Here is a 21,947-nt window from a genome sequence, read left to right as displayed (position 1 = left end):
CGTACTTCATTATAGCCTACTAGTGGTATTATCCAAAATAATAGGTTTCACTGTGACATTTTCATTCATGTGTATAAGATATTGATGATCTCCATCCCTCCATTTCCTCCTCTCACCTCCCCCATTCCATTTGATCCCTCTCCTCTTTAACAATTCTATTACTTTCATGTCTTCCTCCTTCCCCTAGATTTCACAATTGAGAGAAAAGTATATAATGCTTGTCTTTCTGAGTCTGGATTATTTCACTTAACATGATGAGCTTCAACTCTACCCATTTTCCTAAAGCTGATATAGTTCTTTTTTATTTAGTTTTTATTGTTATTATAAAGGTGTTGTTACAAAGGGGGTCACAATTACATGTCAAGTAATGAGCACATTTCTTTTTGGAGAATGTCACCCCTTCCCTGGCTCTCCAGCAGTTTTTCCCTCCCATCTCACCCACAAGTTGTATAGTTTCAACATAGTGTCTCCTGAGTACTACTGCTGCATTTGTTCATCCTTTGTCCCTCCATTTGGTTCTTTATGACCACATAATACCCTATCATATGTGGATAGATAGGACATTTTCTTTGCTCATTCATTCACTGGCAAACACCAGGCTGATTTCTTAACTTGGTATTGTAAATAATGCCACAGTAAACATAGGTATACAGGTATTAGTGGTTACTGTTATTCCAGTAGCACAGTTGGATCACATTATAAATCCACTTTACCAGTTTGTGTGTGTATGTGTGTGTGTGTGCACACGTGTGTGCGTGCGCATATGCAGTATTTATTTACTTATTGCTCAAGGTTAGCATTCTACAACTTGAGCCAAAGTTCTACTTCCAGCATTTTGGTGGTTAATTGGAGGTAAAAGTCTCAAGAACTTTCCTTCCCTGGACCGGTTTCATATTGTGATCCTTAGATCTCATCATCTTGAGTAGCTAGGATTACAGGCATGAAATAATTGCATCTGGCTTAACTAATATTTTTTTAACCTCAAGAATATTAGATTTAAGCTGGCACTGGCTCCTGCCTATAATCCTAGCTATGTAGGAGGCTGAGACCTGAGGATTGCAGCTTGGAGCCAGCCAGGGTAGAAAAATCTGTGAGATTCTTATCTCCAAATAACCACCCCTAAACCAAAAGTTGAGCTTTGGCTAAAAGTGGTAGAGTGCTAGCCTTGAGCAAAATTGCTCAGGGACAGCACCAAGCCATGTATACAAGTCTCATGATTGGCAAGAAAAAAAAAGTATCTGATATTTAATATAGTAAAAGTATCAACATTCTATCCTTTGACACAAAACTGATACCCTCAAAATAATTACTAATTTAGTTCAACATAACTATATTCAGTAGACAAAATTAACACAAATCATCAAAAAAGGACATAACAATAATAAAGAGAATAAATTTTATTGTATTAAAAAATTCAAACCAAAATAAAGAATTTGAGCATTAGGTTTCCTACTAACATTAAATAAGACAATCTTAGATTTTATTACTTGTTATGTCAATTTTACATAAATTTATTAATTGATCCCAAAGCAAAATAATAAGTAAATTTAGGGTTGTGTTTCCTTTTTTGGCCTTGGTAAAAAGTTTAATATCCTATTTACAATTAATGTTTATTTGTTGTAAATTTATAAGGCCAGAATGAATTTAGGTTGGTATGCAATGTTCACTAACAGTACTTTGTGTTAATAGTTTTTAATATATTGCAATCCCTTGATCATAGATTCAATAATGCTCAGTAAAATTATGCACAATACAAGTGTTAAATTGTGAACAGTTCCAAATTATATATCACAATTTAATCATATAAGCCTTTTATATGTAACTTTTGTATACTTTGTAACTTTATATATAACTCTGTAAAAGTTATAAGATTTTTACATATTATAAATATTATCAAGAGAAAATAGATCTGATGTTCCCATTACCCACTTGACTATCTTTACTCATCTAATAATTAATAGTTAAATGGCTCAATTAGTAGCTAATAAAACATTAAACATTTTATTCTACTTCCTAGCAACCATTTCACAGTCATAGCATAGACATACTAAAGTGTGCTTTTAATAAAGTTCTGCACACTTACTTCCTTAGAAAATAATATTGCTTCTCCAGAAAAGCCTCATACTATTTATCCAGTAATACCAAGGCATAATAATGGCAAATTACTGGGAGGAACAATTGAAGAAACAAGTGAACAAAAGGATAAGAACTAAACACATAAATTCTCCACATTTCCATATGAAAAAATCTGAGTATTTTTAACGATGTACTTGTCCATATTCATTTACTTGCAACTTCTCCAGAATGTCATCGAGTGGTTTCTTGTTAAGGCCAGTACTATTCATTTGTATGCATTAGACACAAACACTCTTTCAAACACTTCAACAGTAGAGAAAACAATGTAAAGAAGAGCAAAACTATTTTCTCACCAAGTCTAATCTAAAATTCAGATATTCTTTGAAGAGCATGATAAAATGAGACTATAGTAGTCTTCAAATCTTTTTGCTCATACAAAAATTAATTAGAAAGGCATCTCTTAGTGGTGTGGGTGTGAAAACAATATTCATAAAGTCTTGACAGAGTTGCTGAGTTGACCCTGTGTTTGTATCTTCATAGATTCAGGAAGAAAGATCTGCTTTACTTGCGTAGTTAGGAGAATGGAAACACTGATGTGAAACATGGGAAAGTAGTGTCCTAAGCAAAAGAATGATTTGGAAATTCATTCCTTTAAGATTATACCCTCCTTGAAAGCCTGCATACTTGTCAGTTATACCTACCACAGTCTGATTTCTATTCCCTCTGAGTTTTATAAAAATAGAGATGATAACTTGAGCTAAAAAGACAAAAGTACTTTTTCTATGTTAATCCTTTAACCAAAGAACTTATTTTTAAGGTTTCTAAGACAGTATCATTACTACATTTTGAAGTCTGTTTTGTGAGCATTTGTGTGGAACCACGTGCTTCCAAGATACCACACCCTGATTTGTTCTGTACTTGCACAGATTCTGAGCTCAGGAGTTCTGTTATTGCTATGGGAAAATCCTAGGAAAGAAATAGTTACATAGCTCTTACCTGTAAACATCACATGTGCATAGATGATGTACAAAACCATTATAAAGGAACTTTATACCTGACTTATGTAACTATAATACCCTGTACATCACCTTTATAATAACAATAAAATAAAGATGCAATGAATAAATAACAGCACCTATTAAATGATAAACCTCTTGTACAAGAATATTTTTTTTTGCCAGTCCTGGGGCTTTAATTCAGAGCCTGGGCATTGTCCCTGAGCTGCTTTTGCTCAAGGCTAGCTCTCTACCACCTGAGCCACAGCCCTACTTCTGGTTTTTTCTGTGTATGTGGTACTGAGGAATCGAACCCAGGGCTTCTTCATGCATGCTAGGCAAGCACTCTACCACTGAGCCACCTTCCCAGCCCTTAAATATTTTAAAATTAAAGCTTATAAGTCTTGCAAATAATATTAATACATGCAACTAAATTTTAAAAATAAATCAAAAGGAACTCTAGTATTTTTCAAAGCACTATTACTGCTTATCCTAAACCAACCAATAAGGTACTTACCTATGCAATGTCCAAAAATGTTCGGTACCATTGTGGTATCTAGATTGGCTTTAATAAGAAGCAGAATATCTTCCAAAAAGGATATGTTTGGTGTTCAGTCTTTGAAGATAGGAGCTAACTTTTTCCTGGAATGCCACGGTGGCTTCACAGCCACAAGAATCTTCCGTGGAAATGAGACTCCGTGCTTCTTCAACAGCTGGAGACAATAACATTATACAAATTGTTATAGCAACCTAGAAATTACAACAAATCAGTAGCTGGGCACATAGGTCAATGATAGAGCACTTGCTTGCTATATGAAGGCTCTGTGCTCAAACCTATTACATGGGATTAGAAAAAAAAATAGGAAATCTGCAGTTCAACTCAACATTTCCATTTTCAAGACTTACCTAAAGGTATCTTTAGGAGGTAAAAGATAAAGGCAATCTTTTGGAATGTTAATGTCACTAAATTGTACTAAGAAACATTGGGGAAATGCTTATAATTGTCAAAACTGGGTGATGCTCATATGAAAGTCCATTATGTGGTTCTCTATAGTTTTGTGATTATAAGAAATTATTCATGATATTAAGGAAACTTTTTTAAACGATGGTGAGAGGGTCAGGCATGGTGTTTCATACCTGTAATCCTAGCCCAGGACAAAGTGAGACCTTATTTGAAAAATACCTACAGTAAAAGGGCTGGGAGTGTGGCTTAAGTGGTAGAAGATATGCCTAGCAAGCGCAATACCATGACAATAAGGTCCTCACTGGAGTCCCCCTTCTACCCTTCATGTTCTCCAGCCTCTTCATAGAGACTTCTAAACATACAGACATCATGTTGCGTCGCAGCCTTAAATCTTTCCATGGCTTTCCATCACCCTTGAGATGAAATAAGAACTCCTCTCCCTGTGACCCGGATGTTCAGCTTGATTGAGCACCTGCTTAACTCTCCAAGCCATACTTCCTAGGCCACACTTATTCTAAGCCACGCTCATCCCAAGCCACACTTCCTTTTCCCTGGCCACATTTTCCCTTTTCCCACATTTCCAGTCCTCCAGCCACACTCAGAGCTTCCCTTCCTTCTTCCTCTAGGGCTTCCACAGCTTCTCCCCAACTCCATGTGTCACTTCCCAGCCAGCAGTCCTTTCTCCGAAACCCTCCTCTGCCCTTGTGCTTTCCTAGCATTGCTCCCATTGGATTGATGCATTTGTTTTTATCTGCAAACATGGTGAGGGATGTTAACTGGAGCCAGGAATAGAGAATGTGCCTAGAATATCAAATAGCTACTGTGGCTAGACTGCAAGACTTGGAAAAGAAGGAGTGAATATAGTAGAAAAGAAGTAGTGTCATCATTGCTTTGCACCAGTTGTGGAGCTTGAACTTAGGGCTTTGAGCTCCCTCTTGGCCTTTTTGCTCCTGGCTGGTGCTCAACCACCTGAGCCACAGCTTCACTTCCAGTCTTTTGTGGTTGGTTAATTGGAAATAAGTGTCTCACAGACTGTCCTGCCTGGGCTGGCTTCAAACTGTGATCCTGAGATCTCAGCCTCTTGAGTAGCTAGGATTACAGACATGAGCCATCAGCGCTTGACTTAGAAAAGAAGTTTTAAAAGACAAGCTCAAATAGAACAGTAAGTACTAGGGGCCAGATGGGGCCAGGTGAGTGGGGAATGAGCACTTAATGATTCATGAGGGCGTAGTTTTAGCTTAGGATAACGGAAATATTTTGGAGATGAACAATACTGAATGCTACTAAACTGAAGGTTTTAAAATTATGAGAATAGTAAATTTCATATTCTGTATATTTTACTGTGATTTTTTAACCATAGTTAGAGACATTAATTGGCAAGAAAAGAGAAAGGATGGGATCCAAGTACAGAAGGTAGCTCTGGGCCTGGGCGCTGTCCCTCAGCTCTTCAGCTTAAGGCTAGTGCTCTACCACTTGAGCCACAGCACCACTTCCGGCTTTTTTCTTTTTGCTTATGTGGTGCTGAAGAATCAAACCCAGGGCCTCAGGCATGCAAGGCAAGCGCTCTACCACTGAGCCATCTTCCCAGCCCCAGTAATTTTTTTTTTAATTTTGTAGACAGCTGGAACTACTGGAAGGATGCTAATGACATACCATATAAATAGCAGCTTATTCCTTAAAAAAAAATGGAGGCACTTAAAGGGCCAGTCTTTACCTGAACATGTCGTCTTGTCTTCATTCAAGATGTAGCCAGGGAAACAGTCACAGTGATAGGATGCAACCCCGTCACTCACACAAATGTGTTGGCAGCCATGAGTACCCAGAACACATTTGTTATCCACTGACAAGGAGCCATGCAGGAAAGAAAATAAACAGTAAACAAACAGCCGGGACCTGGTGACTCGTGCCTGTAATCCTAGCTACACAGGAGTCTGAAAACTGAGCACTGCGGTTCAAAATCAGGCAGAGCAGGAAAATCTGTGAGACTCTGATCTCTAATTAGCCACCAACAAAATCTGTAAATAGAGCTGCGACTCAAGTGGCAGAGCCCTAGCCATGAGAGAAAAAAAAATCTCAAGAACAGTGTGCCCAGGCCCTGAGTTTGAGCCCCAAGACTAGGCACATTAAAAAAAAATACATATGTAACTTTACCACCATTCTATTCTTCTTCTCTATGCCTCTTTGCTGTCCAGTGCTTTGCATACTGTGTCAGTGATTATAAGCAGATGTAACTATTAGATTCAAACCCTGGCTCTGTGACCTGAGCAAGTTTTTCAGTCTGTCTGTGCCTCAGTTTCCTTCTAAGGTTGCTGTGAGGGTTGAAGGCATCACGATATGTACAAAATACTAGAACTAAGCATTGTTATATGAGGCCCACAGGAGGCACTGAGGAATATGGCTACAGGTATCTGGAAGTACTGCCTGGAGTGGTCTGCCTTATGAAAACTTGATGTTTAATTTTTCAAGTAGACGCCTCTGTTTTAGCTCATCTGAGATGCAGATCGGGTTTTGTTCCATTTTCTCAGTTCCTCCATGTCCTGGGATTGTTAGAAGCAGCTACAGGGATGGAACCAGTGGTGAATGAGTCCTCTCCACTCTAGCTGCCCAGCAAAAACTAGTGCCAGAGCCAGGCACCAGTGGCTCATGCCTGTGATCCTAGCTGAGATCTGAGGATCACAGTTCAAAGCCAGCCCAGGCCAGAAAGTCCATGAAACTCTTTTTTTTTGGGGGGAGGGGGGGGCTCCAGTCGTGGGGCCTGATCTCTGGGCCTGGGCACTGTCCCTCAGCTCTTCAGCTCAAGGCTAGCGCTCTACCACTTGAGCCACAGCGCCACTTCCAGCTTTTTTCATTTGCTTATGTGGTGCTGAGGAATTGAACCCAGGGCCTCATGCATGCAAGGCAAGCACTCTACCACTGAGCCACCTTCCCAGCCCCTCCATGAAACTCTTGTCTCCAATAAACTACCAGAAAACCAGAAGTGGCTCTGTAGCTCAAGTGGTAGAACACTAGCCTTGAGCTGAAGAACTGAAGGACAGCGCTCAGGCCCAGAGTTCAAGCTCCACGACCAACAAAAACAAACAGTGCCAGCTAGTCCCCTGTCCAGCCTGTGTGTGTGTGTGTGTGTGTGTGTGCGCGCGCGCGCGCGTGCGCGCGCACGCACGCACGTGCATGCATGCACATGCGCGCGCACGTGCTTACATTGTTTAATGAAGCTTTAGGAACAAAATAGGTACTCAATATTTTTGTGGTGACTTCTTTTTGTGTTTGTGACAGGGTCTCATGCTATAATCCAGGCTGGCTTCCAACTCCTCTGTAGCACAAATGCACCTTGATCTTATAATCCTCCTACCTCAGCCTCCCTAACTGCTAGGATTATGCACCACCATACTCAGCCTGATTTTATTCTTTTAAAGAGGGGAACTGGCCATATGTAATTTCTCTACATCTGTATTTACTCCTCTCCTCTCCTCTCCCCGCCTCTCCTCTCCTCTTTTCTCCTCTCCTCTCTTCTCCTCTCCTATCCTCTCCTCCCTTCCTCTCTTCTTCTCTTCAAGCTTCATACTTGCTTAGCTTGTTTGCTCAGCCGGTACTCTACCACTTGAGCTACATTTCCAACTGGACTTTTTGCTAGTTATTTTGGAGATGGAATTGCTCAACTTTTTCTGTTCATGATGGCTTCTACAATAGGCAGATCTGCAATGGATCTGTAATCCTCCAGATCTCCACTACCTTAATAGCTAGGATTACAGGTCTGAAACACTGCTGCCCAGCTTTCTTCATCTTCCTTGGTGAGATCCTCGAAATAGAGTTCCATAAGGGAAAAGAAAAGACATGTGAAATCTAGATAGTACACAATATGTCAAAACTAAACACCACCTCAAGAGCCATGAATTTCTCTCCTTTTGGAGTGTTTTGACTTGTATAAACGCCACCCTGTTCTGCCAGTGAGTTTAAATCAAATTAATGAGGATTTGCAATCCTGGCAAGGGATCATTAGACAAGGCATAAGGCTCAGGCTGACTGAAGATTGATCAGCTAGAAACTGTCAAGGAATGTCCTGCTTCAGACTTACTGGAAGTTGTGTCTGGGTCTAATTCAGGCATTTACAAAGTCTCCTTTACTGAAACCATCAAGTTTTAAGATTAACACTACAGAGAAGTTCCAGGCTACATTTTAACTGGAAAAAAGATCAGTTCAGCCTATCACACCAAATAGTTACTGTCCAGCAGACTTCCTCTCCTATTTGCTGAAAAATATCCCCAGTGTGTAGGGCTATAAAATTTTCCTGGATAAGGTCTCTACATTTAATTAGCTTTTTTTTATACCCCCACCACCACTCCCTACCCATTTCCTAGTAATTTTCTGAAGTGATCTGTGTTTGGAAAACCCAGTGAGCTCATCTCCTTCTGAGCAATGCATGCCTTAGTATGTAAGGATGGCAGAATGTTTGACTGTTAAGTTACCTGGAAAAAAAACCCAAAACCCTCTTTCCTGGCAAGTTGCAAGTTGGTGTCACTGACCTAGAAAGAGTCAAGTTTAAAGGAGTTTTCTGGAGAAGCCCTTTACCTGAACAGGTTTTCTTATCTGCATTCAGGCTGTAGCCTTCAAAGCATTCACAATGATAGTCCCCAGCTCCATCGTTCACACAAATGTGCTGACAGCCAACTGTACCCAATGCACATTTGTCTTGAGCTGCCAAACAAAAGTCCAGGAGAAAAGAAATAAAAAGTAAAAGGTCTTTTTATTATAGATTGAAACATTCTTAGAAACGTCCTTATTTGCAGCTAGAAATATAGAAAAGGAAAAACCTACTGGAGGCTAGTCAAAGCTGTCACCACTATTTTCTCTAACTAGAAGTGGACTGAGTTAAGTAAAATTCCTGCATGCACAAACTTCTTCAATTTCATTTCAAAATCATCAACAGCTGGGCACCGGTGTCTCACACCTATAATCCTAGCTACTCAGGAGGCTGAGGTCTGAGAATCGCGGTTCAAAGCCAGTCCAGGCAGGAAAGTCTGTGAGACTCTTATCTCCAATTAACCACTAGAAAACCAAAGTAGCACTATGGCTCAAGTGGTAGAGCACTTGCCTTGAGCTAAAGAGCGCAGGGACAGCGCTCAGGCCAAGAGTTCAAGCCCCATGACCACTACCAACAACAACAACAAAAAATCAACCTAGGGTTTTTATAATGTAAGTAGGTCATAAATAAATTCCTTTTAGGTTTGTTGTACTTAGAGAGATAACAGCAGTGATGTGGTTAATTACACTAGGCTTGGCAAAGCACAGAATTTGAGTGTGCAGAACGTGTAGGTCATACCTCTCCTGTTTTACAAATGGAGAAAATGAGCCTGGAGGAGACCAATGGATACAGGGCAGCATCTGAACTAAAGGCTCAAATTGTCACTCAATGCCCTTCTCACTGTACTAATATATTCCAAAACTGTCTTCATTTGAAATTTTTGAACTTTTTATTTTGAGACAATTTCAGGTTTGTTAAAAAGCTTGCAAAAAAGAGAATTTATAACAACAAATATTACTTTAGCATGATTATGAAAAACATAGATACAATATGATTTACAAATCTATACACCTAATTCAAATTTCAGATATTTCACAAGTGTCCTTTTTCCTGGTCCAGGATTGGACTTGCTTTAAGCTAGTCTTTTCACATGCAGACCATGTGCTCAATCCTTGTATTTTGTGTGTGTGTAAAATTTGTGCAGTCCTACAACTTGAACTCAGGGCCTGAGTGCTGTCCCTGAGCTCTTTTGCTCAAGGCTGCCACTTTATCACTTCAGCTACAGCTCCACTTCTAGTATTTTGGTGATTAATTGGAGATGAGAGTCTCATAGATTTTCCTGCCCAGGCTGGCCTTGAACCTCAATCCTTACATTTCAGCCTTCTGAGTAGCTAGGATTACAGGCATGAGCCTGTAAGAAATAATAATAACAACTACGCCGAGCACTAGTGGCTCACACTTGTAATCCTAGCTACTCAGGAGGCTGAGATCTAAGGATTGTGGTTCAAAGCCAGCCCAGGAAAGAAAGTCGGTGAGACTCTTACCTACAATAAACTACTAGAAAACCAGAAGTGGCACTGTGGCTCAAGTGGTAGCGCACTAGTCTTGAGCCAAAGAGCTGAGCGCCCAGGCCCAGAGTTCAAGCCCCACAACTGACAAAAAAAAAAAGTACTGTAAAATTATTTTTTAATAAAAATTTTTCTCTATTTGTGTTTTGTCTGAGCTTCCTCACCATCCCCGCACTAGCTATCCCTCGGCCATGCTATCGTGTCCTCAGTGAGGCAGTAGCCATACATGATGTCACTTTCCTCATAGGATTTGATCTTTTTGATCACTTGGATAAGGTACTATCTACCTGGTTCTCCTTATCTTTGTAAACAATAAGTCCTTTGTGGGGTGGTAATTGCTACTAAATTACCACATTGTCTGAGCATTTGGAAGGACCAGGAAGGCTGAGAGGAAAGGAGCCAACACACATTGACACATTCATGTGATTATTCATAACTGTTCAAATGAAACTTAGAAATGGGAAAACACAATCAAACACAAAACAAAAATACATTTTAAAAAAAGAAGGAAAGAGAGAAAGAAAAAAGAAAGAAAGAAAGAGAGAAAGAAAGAAAGAGAGAGAGAGAGAGGGAGGGAGGGAGGGAGGGAGGGAGGAAGGACTCAAGTTTGGCAAGGGAGAAAAACAGACCACATTCCCAGCCCATGTGGCCTGTCTTTCCAGCACTGGGTGGGTAGGTAAGTAGGTGGGTGGATAGGTAGGCAGACAAGCCCACTCACCTGAACATGTCTTCCTGTCTGCATTCAGGGCATAACCTTCATGGCACTCACAGTGGTAAGAGCCGCTTCTCTCATTCACACAGATATGTTCACACCCGTGAGTGCTAAGGGCACACTTATCAATAGCTATCAAAAGATGAATAGGAAAAGTATGAGCACATGGAAAATAGATGATAAATCATTGCAGGCCACATTTCTTACACACACACACACACACACACACACACACACACACACAGAGCTGATAAAGGGAGCAAATCATAGTGGAGGGCAAGGATTGTCTGGGATTGTTTCCTTCACTCACAGACTCGCCGAATGTGTGTACATCTTTTCCCTTCTTTGTATCTCAGTTTTATTTTATATAATGTGGGTAGGTTGCATTAAATAATCTCTTTTTTTGCCAGTCCTAGAACTTGAACTCAGGGCCTGGGCACTGTTCCTGAGCTTCTTTTTTGCTCAAGGCTAGCACTCTACCACTTGAGCCACAGTGCCATTTCTGGCTTTTTCTGTTTATGTGGTACTGAGAAATCAAACCCAGGGCTTCATGCATGCTAGGCAAGCAAGCACTCTACCATTAAGCCACATTCCCAGCCCATATTAAATAATCTTTATGTTTTCATTCTTTCAGAAACTCTTTTCTAGGGTAAAAATATAGAAAGATGGTGCTAGAGGCATATGGCTCAGTTGGTAGAGTGCTACCCAATGAGCAAAAGTGAAGTGTCAACTATTGAGTCTGAGTCTCAGTCTCAGTCAGCCCCCTACCCCCCCCCTCCAAAAAAAAAGAAAAGAAAACCTAATTCCCATTCTTGGTTGACTCTGTATGAGAATTCATGAGCCACGAGCAAGGACCTCCCTAATTGTCCCTCTACTTTGAAGGTCCATGTGGATGTATGTTCACAGAGAACAGGTGATGCTTATATCTCATTAAATAAAACTCAGGAAAGATGCCAACTCCTCAAGAGGATGAAGACTTTCAGATGCTTTTCACCTCCTCTCCCACTAACACTTTTCCTTTTTTACTTAAGGCTCATGCTAGGCTAAGGTATTATCTCACTTTGCTCCCATGTTCCTTCCATGGAAAATTGTTGATGAACAATCAATCAGAAAAAGGCATTTAGATTAAAAAGAGACTGAGTGAAATCATAAGGCCAGCCCCACCCCTGGAGAGAAGACCGCCAAATAAGTCCAAGTGAGGCACAGCCCCCTGTGTAGGCCCCACCTGAACAGGTTTTCCTATCCACGTTCAGGGTGTATCCCTGGCTACACTCGCAGTGGTGCTTTCCATCCCCATCGCTGATGCACACGTGCTGGCACTGGTGTGTGCCAAGCACGCACGGGTCCACAGCTGTGCAAAGGAAGGGTACAGGAAGAGGCATTAACACATTTGAAAGCTGACATACTTTCTCCTATTCAGAAAGACATTGCTCTCCGACTCCCTTCTGACTCTTATTATTCACTATAGAAAATAGCTATTTGTCTGCACCCTGGTGACATACACCTGTAATCCTCGCTCAGGAGTTGTAATCTTGTAATCCTAGCCTCAGGAGGCTGAGATCTGAGATTAAAAACCTACCTGGCAGGGAAGTCTGAGCGACTCTTATCTTTAATTAACCACCAGAAGTGGAGCTGTAGTTCTAACTGGAAGAGGCTAGCCTTGAGCAAAAAGGCTCAGGGACAATGTCCAAACCCTGAGTTCAAACCCTATGATCAACTACAAAAAGAAATTAGTTATTTGTTTTCTGCCTCTGGTTTATTAGATTTCTAGTACTTGTATACAGGAAATGTCACTACAAGTATAGATCTTTCTGTAAATTTTCTCAAAGGAAATAGTGAATTTTGGATTTGGAGTAGCTGAAGCCAACCTCTTCCATTGGTCAGGCCACTTGATGTTTATTTAGCTTATTCACATATCCACAAAAAATTTTTTTTTGCTTCCTAACCATGAGAAATGGGAGATGAGTAATGTAGAATACACTGTCTCAAGTGCTGTGAGTGAGTGAGTCAGTGAGCGCGATCCTACTGCAGCCAGAACAGGGTGGGGGTGCCAAGGTTTCTATATTTTGGGCCTGAGTAGAATTTACATGCAGCACGCATATTTCAGCCTGGAGCTCACTCACACTTGAGCTGTGTTCCCTATTTTGAATATGCAAATAATGAAAGGCGATTCAGGTAACATGCTTTTGCATATGCACCATGGGTGCATATGCAAGAGAGCACAGGAATCTGTGTATGCAACTTGGGGTGCTAATATCTACAAGGACAGTGACCTCGCATGCTAAATATAAACAGGTAAAAAGGAAGAATAAGAGGCTCAGTCAGGGACAGAGAGGAAAAGAGTTCTTCTGATTAAAATAGAATATATTCATATCTGAACTATCATGGTGAAAACCCTTGATACAATGCATACACATAAAAAAGAAAAAAGAATAATAGGAAATTAAAACAGGTTCTGGTAGGGGTGGATATCATCGAGTGAAGGGAGGACAAAGAGAAGATAAATGAGGGTGAATGTGGCCAATGTAGTTATGTAGCATTACAAAAATAGATTTAGAAACGTTAAAATTGATTTAGAAGTGAGGAGAGGTAAGGGAGATCAATGGAAGAGGTAAACTGAATTGAGATATATTATGGATACCTATGAAAATATCACAATCGTATGCTATCAAAGATTTTAAAAGGGAAGTGGGCAAACACAGTCATAATATTCCATGTACATATGTAAAAAATGGAACTAGGTTACTTTGGGTAGGGTTGAGAGAGATGGGGAGAACAGTGGACTGACTTTAGTCAAAATGCCTTATACTCATAAACTGACCAGTTGAACTGAAACTTCACACAACCACATAAATTAAAATTTATATATATATATGAAAAGAAGGAAACAAGGGAGGAAGGGAGCGTTGGAGGCAGGGAGGGAGGGAGGAAAGAGTAAGGGAGGGAGAAAGAGAAACCAAGCAAGATAAAAAGAAGGAGGGAGGGAAGGTGGGTGGAAGAAGGAAAGAAGAAAGGAAGGAAGACAGAAAGAAAGACAGAAAGAAAGAAAGAAAGAAAGGAAGGAAGGAAGGAAGGAAGAAAGGAAGGAAGGAAGGAAGGAAGGAAGGGAGAGAGAGGAAGGAAGGAAGAAGGAAGGAAGGAAGGAAGAAGGAAGGAAGGAAGGAAAGAAGGAAGGAAGGAAAAAGGAAAAAAAGAAAAGAAAGAAAGATACATCAGCTAAACTGTGTCTCCATCTTTTGATCCCAAGAACCACTTATATCTGACTGGACTTTTTATTTCCAAGTGATGTGTTTTCAAAGAAGAATCAATGAATTCAGTCATCTCTCAGACACCAAGGAGGCCTGTTAGAGGAGGCTGGGCACTGGGGTGGCGGGTATCCCAGCCTCCATTGCCCTTGGCAACAGGACAATACTAACATTTTTCCCAAGAAGGCCCTTTTCATGGAATGATCGTTCCAACCTGTTGGCTCCAACAAGCTGCCCCTCAGTCTTTCCTCCATAGAGAGGGCATTTTCCCCCAGACAGGGAGGGCTTTTGTATAAAGAGGTAGCGATTTGCCACCCACCACTTGTTATTTCGTGGCATTCAAGCCCAGCCCTAGGTGCTACCCTTAACACCCAATTTTGCCACAGACCCGAGTCCTGATGGAACTTCTCTCACCCACAAGCTTGAAGGCTTTTTCTAGGAGAAAGAAAGTCACTTTCTCTTTTGGAGCCCAATAAATTCCTGGTAGATTCCACCAAAGCCAAAGCCATTATAGGTAGGCCCCGTGTCCTGGGACAGGAAAGGTTAGAGGATTCGAGCCAGGTCTGGCTGAGATGAGGCCACTCTTGGCAGACAAATTTCTGTCTCCCATTTCCCCACCAACTGGTGATTTCTGGGTTCACATTCATTTAGATATAAAGTCTCCTTGAATTTAAATTGTAGTTATTGGCTCCCTGGCTTGTCTCGCCCTTAACCTAGAATGTTACTTAAGGGTTGGGACTACTTTTCTGTGTCATTAGTGATCCATAAATGCATGTGGAATAAACAGCTGTGAAATGTGCTATGCAAGAAAAAGCTATTGCTGGGTTTTGGTGGCTCACGCCTGTAATCCTAACAACTCAGGAGGATTACAGTTCAAAATTAGCTAGAGCAGAAAAAGGTATCTATGTTTAGAAATTCATCTAAATCCCACTTTTGTCCCTACTTGTTTAGATATTCCCTAATGGGCTTCAAAAGATAATCTTCAGATGACAAAAAAGAAATCAAATCATAATTCTACAAATCATAATTCTAATTAGCAGACAAAAATTTAACCCTAGCACAAGATAGATTTGTACTGACAGATCTCCTTAATTTCATGCTAAAAATCTGTAGTGAAATTAGCATGTTTGCATTTAAATTCCATCTTAAAGAAGGAACAGTGTAGAAGAGTAACAAGGGTTGGTTGTTTCTTCATCTGCTTCTGTATCTCACACCTGAACCCAAACTCAATCTTCCCAGTCCCTAATTCAATTCTATAAAGAATTGAGAAACAGTCTAATCCAAAATTAAGTATTCCCTAGGCTAAATACACCATGAATTGGGCCTGCCTGCCACCGCCTTCTACAGAACCAATAGAGTCCTGTTAGGTCTAGAGATGGTAAAGCTAAATACATAGAGAGCTATATATAGAAAGAGATAGATATAGATATCTTGGGTATTTCCTGGCCTTCACATTTCTAATGAAAACATTAAGATTTTTATGAGCAAACCAAGTTATATACAGTGCATCTTTATATTTCCAAACCCATGCAATGGGCTTAAGTTGGTTTTAAAAAACAAACAAACAAAAGACGCCAAAAAAAAAAAAAAGCACTGCATGTATTTAAATCTGCCCTAAGACTTCTACCCAAAACAAAACAACACAAAAAACGAATCTCCTTTTCTGGACACCCAAGGTCTGAACTAGAACGCGCTTTCTAGTCGGAAGGACAGCGCCACGAACTCACCACAGAAGGTCTCCTGGAATCTGGAGGACAGCTTCTCGATGACCCCGTAGGTCTCCACGTAGAAGACATGCTCATCCAGAGGCTCGCTGGCCATCATCCTGAGGGACTCCAGGTCCGCCCGGTCCACGCCCACGGCGTAGAGCTCGATGCCCGAGGCCCGCGCCCGGGCCGCCACCTCGTTCACTTGGTCCTGGGGCCTCCCGTCGGTCACGATGATGGCCACTTTGGGGATGTTGGAGCCGGGTCCCCGAGCTCCTGCTGCCACGGTGAACGCTTCGTCCATCGCCGTCTGGATGGCCAGCCCGGACATGGTGCCTGTGGACAGCGGGCGGACCCGCGCCACGGCCTGTTTCAGGGACCGCTTATCGGAGTAGGTCTGCAGCTGAAACTCGATTTTCACCGTGCTGGCGTAGTTCACCACGGCCACCCGCGTGTCGGACGCGCCGATGTCCAGGGTGTCGATGATCCGGGACACGAAGGTTTTCACTTTGGTGAACTCCAGGGGCCGGACGCTACGAGAACTATCGATGATAAACACCAAGTCCAGAGGCCTGGTCTTGCAAACACCTGCCGAGGAAGATGTGGGGGGCACACGATCAGACCTCACCTGGAAAGGGCAGGTGATCTTTACTCCCAGGGAACGAACCCTGGGATCCAGGAGACCGGGCAGAACGCAGGTTACTCTTTCTAATGTTCCTTCTGCCTGTTTTCTTACCCAAACTCGAACCCTCCCTTGCGGGTCTTAAAAACACCAAAGCCAGAAAAGTGCTGGTGACTCAGGCCTGTCATCCTGAAGCTATTCAGGAGACTTGAGATCTGAGGATCTCAGTGTGAAGCCAATGGGAGTAGGAAAGTCCCTGAGACTCTTACCTCCAATTAATCACCAAAAATCTGGAAGTGGAGCTGTGGCTCAAGTGGTAGAGTGCTGGCCTTGAGCAAGAAGAGCTCAGAGACAGTGCCCAGGCCCTGAGTTCAAGCCCCAGGATAGGTACACAATAAAATAAAACAAACAAGCAAACAAACAAAGAAAAACACCAAAAGCCTTCAGTTTCCTATAGTGAGGATTCACATGCATGCAACTTGCCCAAATACCTCACCTTCATGTTGGCGGAGCACAGAAATTTGCCTAGAGCCCTGTCCTGAGGCTTGATGTTTTACTTCCAAGGTCTTCACAAACTGCAAGACTGAATGGCTCCCAGTCTTTTCTTCTTGACTTCTTTCTACCTTAGCTCTCCGAGGCAAGGAGGGGTGGGGAGTGGGTAAAAATTTAATGTGACATGTGTCTATTGCACCTCTAACGTTGAGGGCATCTCTTGTTTTAAGGAGCAGTCTCGGACCTGTGTGTCTGGCCTGCTGCCCCATCCAACTCTCTTAGCCAGCTCTCTCTCATTTACTCATTCACCAGTTTCTGAGGGACTAGCTGTACAGCCCCTCCCTCGGGCCCCCATCTCCTCCCCACACACAAGGCACTTACATCTTTTCTGCATAGAAGAATCTGGCACCACACTGCAGCAACACATTGCGTTTTAGTTTCTTTAGTTTCTTTCTCAGCCTTTCCTGTTTCCTTCCACCTGACTTACACAACCTCTGTCTCAGTCACCAAAATCCCTCCTACAAGTCAAGGCTAGATGCAAAAGAAGCCAGTTATCATAGTCATTTTAAGGCCATTCCCCCTTTCTGACCAACATATGTACATATCACACACATGTACACACACACACACACACACATACACACACATCATAGGCATGGTCCTACCTAAGTATAAAAGGAGTCCTAAGGAGATGTCCATATGAACTCTTTTCTTAATGAAAGAACAGACATTGATACTATTTGAAGCAGGAAATTTTCACAGTAAACAGAACAAAGGCAGATTAAAAAAAAAAACAACCAAATTCTTAGGCTAAGCTATTTATGAAAGAAAAAGTCTTGTCTGGAATCAGGCTTATACCACTTATGGTTGTCTTTCAAAAGCTGAACTGTATCCTCTTGGTTTTATTCCACGGCCCTGGAGGACACCTTAGGATATCACCTTAGCCAGCACAAATGGCTCTAGTTTATTATCCTAGCTACTCCTGAGACAGATTGGGAGGATCATGATTCCAGGCTAATGCAAGCAGAAAACCTCACAAGACCCCTTCTCAACTTAGAGCTGCGCTTGATGACACGATCCTGCTGTGCCAGCTATGATGGGAAGCCTAAAATAGGCAGATCAAGCAAGGCCCAGTCACCTGCCCCCACCCCCTGCAGAATTCAAGATCCTATCTCAAAAACAATGTTTTAAAAAAATAGGCTGAGGTATGGCTTAAAGGTAGAAGCACTTGCCTAGCAAGCTCAAGTTCAAACCCTAGTAGTACTACAGAAGAAGAGCAAGAAGAAAGAGGAGGGGGAGGAGGAGGAGGAGGAAGAGGAGGAAGAAGAGGAGAAAGGGAGAGAGAGAGGGAGGGAGGGGAGGAGGAAGAGGGAGGTCTCAGTTTCAATGTCACTATAGTGATCTCAGATGCCAATTTTCGAAAGGACCCTGTGAGGGAGAAAGTGAACAGGTTGTTTTCATTCCCATCTAACAGCAGATATACCTAGTGTTCAGGAAGGAGAAAGAACTAAAAAGTGGTTAGATCTGGTCACACTTCAGGCTTCCTGACTCCTAGCGCCTTGGGCTTTTCTGAAGCATCATGCTGCCCTTTGTGAAGCAACATTTTCCACCACAAAAATCAACATTATCTCATGTGTCCATAAAAGTCCTAAGGGATGACTTTGAGCCGCTAGCCTGCAATATGCCATATATCATCTATTTAGTTAAGTCAAAAGGAATTACAAATCTCTCTTTTTTTTAAAACAACTCCAGAATGTCAGGGAATCCCTTAAGAATCCTGGGGATTAGAAACAAGGAATATCTAGTGTAGAAAATCTTGTCCAGATGGTAGTCTAAATATATTTTTTCATGTTTAGAGTAAAGGAAAAAACCAGTGGCTCATGCCTGTAATCCTAGCTATTCAGGAGGCTGAGATCTGAGGATTTCAGTTTGAAGCCAGCCTGGGCAGGAAAATCTGTAAGACTCTTATCTCCAATTAATTTCCAAAACGCTGGAAGTAGAGCTGCTAGGGCTAAACACTAGACCTGAGCAGCAAAGCTCAGGGCAGTGTCCAGGCCCTGAGTCCAAGCCCAGTACCATCACAGATACACACACACACACACACACACACACACACACACACACACACACAAGGAAAAATAGAAACATGGGGGGGTTTTTTGGGAGGGGGAAGAGCAACAAGGGGAGGAACGCACAAGAGGAGGGAGGAAGAGTGAGCAAATATAGGCATTATATTCATTGTACACTATGTAAAAATTAAACTAGATGACGAGGGTAAGGATGAGAGGAAGAGAAATGGAAGTGGTTATGATGCATTATACTCATAACCTGATGTACAGAGTGGTAACCTCTTTTTATAACTACTTAATTAAAAAATAAAAAAGAACAAAACAACAGGGTGATAAGAACCTGTAACCGACTATGCTTTTGCTGACACCCAAATGGCAGCCTTACAAATCATAGCTCCATGTCCTTGCTAAATGTGCTGTGATTCCTTACACTGAACCTGAGCTAGCCAGCTTCCTTCCTTCTCTACTCTGCTTTTCACACTGAATCCTATTCAGGTGGACAAGGGGACAGGATCTGTGGTTGGCAAAATAATGTCCCCCTCTCATCCCCCACAAAGATGTCCCAACCTAACCACAGTAATGTGCGCATATGCTACTTTGTGAGAAAGAAGTAACTTGACCATTAAAGACCTTAAGGTGGGGACATAATTCTGGATGAGCTGAGTGTATCCAATGTAATTATAAAAACCCAAGTGGAAAAGGGCAACAGAAAAGGGTCAAATGTTAAGCTGTGCTGGGTGCTGGTGTTGTTTTAAGCTACTGAATTCATGGTCATTTGTTATAGCAGCAATAGGGGTAAGGCCCAGGATGCTAGGCAACTCTGTGACCATCTGGTGCCTTGAACCCCTTTAGCAAAGGGCACTAATAGTGTTTCAGATCTCACTACCAAATAGCAGCAATTGGCTCTCAAGAAAAACTGAAAAGGTTTTTCTTGTTGTTGTTTTGCTAGTACTGGGGTTTGAACTCAGAGCCTAGTGCTCACTTGGCTTGCTTGTTCATGGCTGGTGCTCTGTCACTTAAGCTACATCTCTAAGCCCTATTTTTTGCTAGTTTAGAGACAGAGTCTCTCAAACTTTTCTACCTAGCCTGAATTCAAACCTGGACCCTCCAGAAGTCAGACTTTGGGGGTAGCTAGGATTTCAGGCTCAAGCCAACTGGCACCCAGCCAACTGCCAATTTTTAGTCTTGCTAGAAATAAAAGCCTGAAGAACACTCAACAATTAAAAGCAAAAATGGGAAATGTAGAGCATGTAGATGGTGTTTATTAAGGAATTACTACTCCAGATCAGGTGTGGGTATCAGGTAGCAAAGGACAGGTATAGCTTAGAGGAAACATGGTCTCCCCTACAGAATCTCAACTCCATCTCCTGGTCCCCTCCTTAAGAAAGGTGGGTGAGGACTGGAGGTAAGTCCAGTTCTGGGGAAAAAGCAGGCTGCCCTCTCTCCCCCACTATTTCTGACTAAGAACATTGTACATCTTACTAGCTACCAGCTTAACCCCTGTGAACCCTGACCCTGCCTGCTTTCATGGCATGCATTCACTATTTCCAGATTTACCATTCAAATACTGGGGTGTGACAGCAAAGAGTCCCTTGAGGTCTATAGATTCAGGAAAGTGCAGGAGAAAAGAAACAATGGAAACCAACCAGACAAAGTTGATGGTCAGATGAGAATAGGTGCCACACAGAGAAAATGGTTTTGTCCAACTTTTCTCGAGCAAGACCCAGGCTAAACTTTGGGAAAGGAAGATAAAATTGCATAAGCCATATGCATGGTAAGCTGGTGTAGTGGAAATCTTGCTTAGGGTTTCCTGGAGTTTATTCTGGGCGGAGACACTGATTTGCTGGGTACCTTGACTTTGGTAAACCTGGGGCTTTTTGCAAACTCCAAGGTATCTTAGGTCTTGGGAGATCTAAGTAAGCATGGGTTGGGGTGTATGGGGCCCAGTCAACTAAGCAGAACCCCCAGAAGAGGGGTTCTGATACAGGATGGTTACAGGCCAGGTCCCAGCCATCCAGAAGGCAGCGGGGGTTTCCTTCACGCTTCCTAGTGACTTTCTCCTCTGCCAGGTCCTGGGTTCTAAGGCCGCCTCGGGAACCAAGGAGGAGAGGAGAAAGCCTTGCACACGCTAACGCGGGCTGTGGAAAGGACTAAAAGTGAGGTCTCTGAAAAGGTGTGCTTCGCTGAACCACGAGAAGAGGACCAGGGCAGGGCTGAGAGGCACTCGGAGTGGGGTCGGCGTGTGCCTTCGCTCTTTGCCCAAGTCATGGATCAAGGCGGGGGGAGACCCAAATGCTAGCCCGGACATCTCAGTGGGCATCTCCCTGTCTTTCTCTGAACCCCACTTTCCACCGGGGGGCGGGGCAGGGCGGGGAGGAGATTCTTTCTGCAGAGCCACATCTGAGATGCAGAACGTCTGATGGATGTCAGAGGCTCCCCAGCCGCCCCGGCACAGCCTCGCCACCCATCTTCTTCATGCTCTGGGCCCCCTGCCCGACCTTACCTGGACCTTGGGTGGCCCCGGCATGGGGTGCGCTGGTGGGAGCAGGGCTGCGCCCGGGACTGCCGCCGGGGCCTCGGATCTCCGGCCTCCGGATGCGGATGCCCGGGCGGTCCAAAGGGCCGGGGGCAGCCGGAGGCGGCAGCAACAGCAGCAGCAGCAGCAGCGACCAGAGCAGCAGGAGTCCCCGGAGGTAGCACACGGGGGTCAGGCGCGACATGGTGGGCGCGGGGTGCCGGCGGGGACCTGTCCGCTGCGTGGCGATCTGAACCCACTAGGTAGTCCCGGACCTGAGCCGGCCGAGGTGGCCCATTTAAAGGTCCCGCGTCGGCGGCCCCGCCCCGCCCCGCCCCGCCCCTCTCTGGCCAGCAGCCCCGGCCGCCCCAGGCCAACGCCGAGCCCCAGTCCGCACATTCCAGCGGCCCGGCGGCATGTCTGGGGCCCGGCGGCCAGCCGCGTGGTGGTCACCGCCAGCCCTG

General features: G+C 43.1%; 1 protein-coding gene across 1 annotated transcript; it reads right to left on the bottom strand.

Annotated features, from left to right (window-relative positions):
• Positions 1-1,440: 1,440 nt before the first annotated feature.
• Positions 1,441-21,688, bottom strand: Matn3 (matrilin 3). The gene is made up of 8 exons (XM_013013548.1): positions 21,472-21,688; positions 15,807-16,373; positions 12,060-12,185; positions 10,841-10,966; positions 8,602-8,727; positions 5,750-5,875; positions 3,674-3,784; positions 1,441-2,314 (listed from the first exon to the last, which is right to left on the bottom strand). Exons 1-8 carry the CDS (start codon positions 21,686-21,688, stop codon positions 2,259-2,261), a joined length of 1,455 nt encoding a protein of 484 aa, XP_012869002.1. The 3' UTR covers positions 1,441-2,258.
• Positions 21,689-21,947: the final 259 nt, after the last annotated feature.

The sequence above is a fragment of the Dipodomys ordii genome, unplaced genomic scaffold, assembly GCF_000151885.1.
Source record: "Dipodomys ordii isolate 6190 unplaced genomic scaffold, Dord_2.0 Scaffold20, whole genome shotgun sequence".
Lineage (NCBI taxonomy): Eukaryota > Metazoa > Chordata > Mammalia > Rodentia > Heteromyidae > Dipodomys > Dipodomys ordii.
Note: the sequence above shows the minus strand (reverse complement) of the source record. Positions and strands in the feature narration are given on the sequence as shown.

Excerpts from the sequence above, each read along its gene's own strand:
- Matn3 (XM_013013548.1), bottom strand. The coding sequence starts at position 21,688 with ATGTCGCGCCTGACCCCCGTGTGCTACCTCCGGGGACTCCTGCTGCTC. Across the intron at positions 5,876-8,601 it reads AGATAAGAAAACCTGTTCAG|TGGATAACAAATGTGTTCTG; the intron begins GTAAAGGGCTTC and ends GCTCCTTGTCAG. Across the intron at positions 3,785-5,749 it reads AGACAAGACGACATGTTCAG|CTGTTGAAGAAGCACGGAGT; the intron begins GTAAAGACTGGC and ends TATTGTCTCCAG.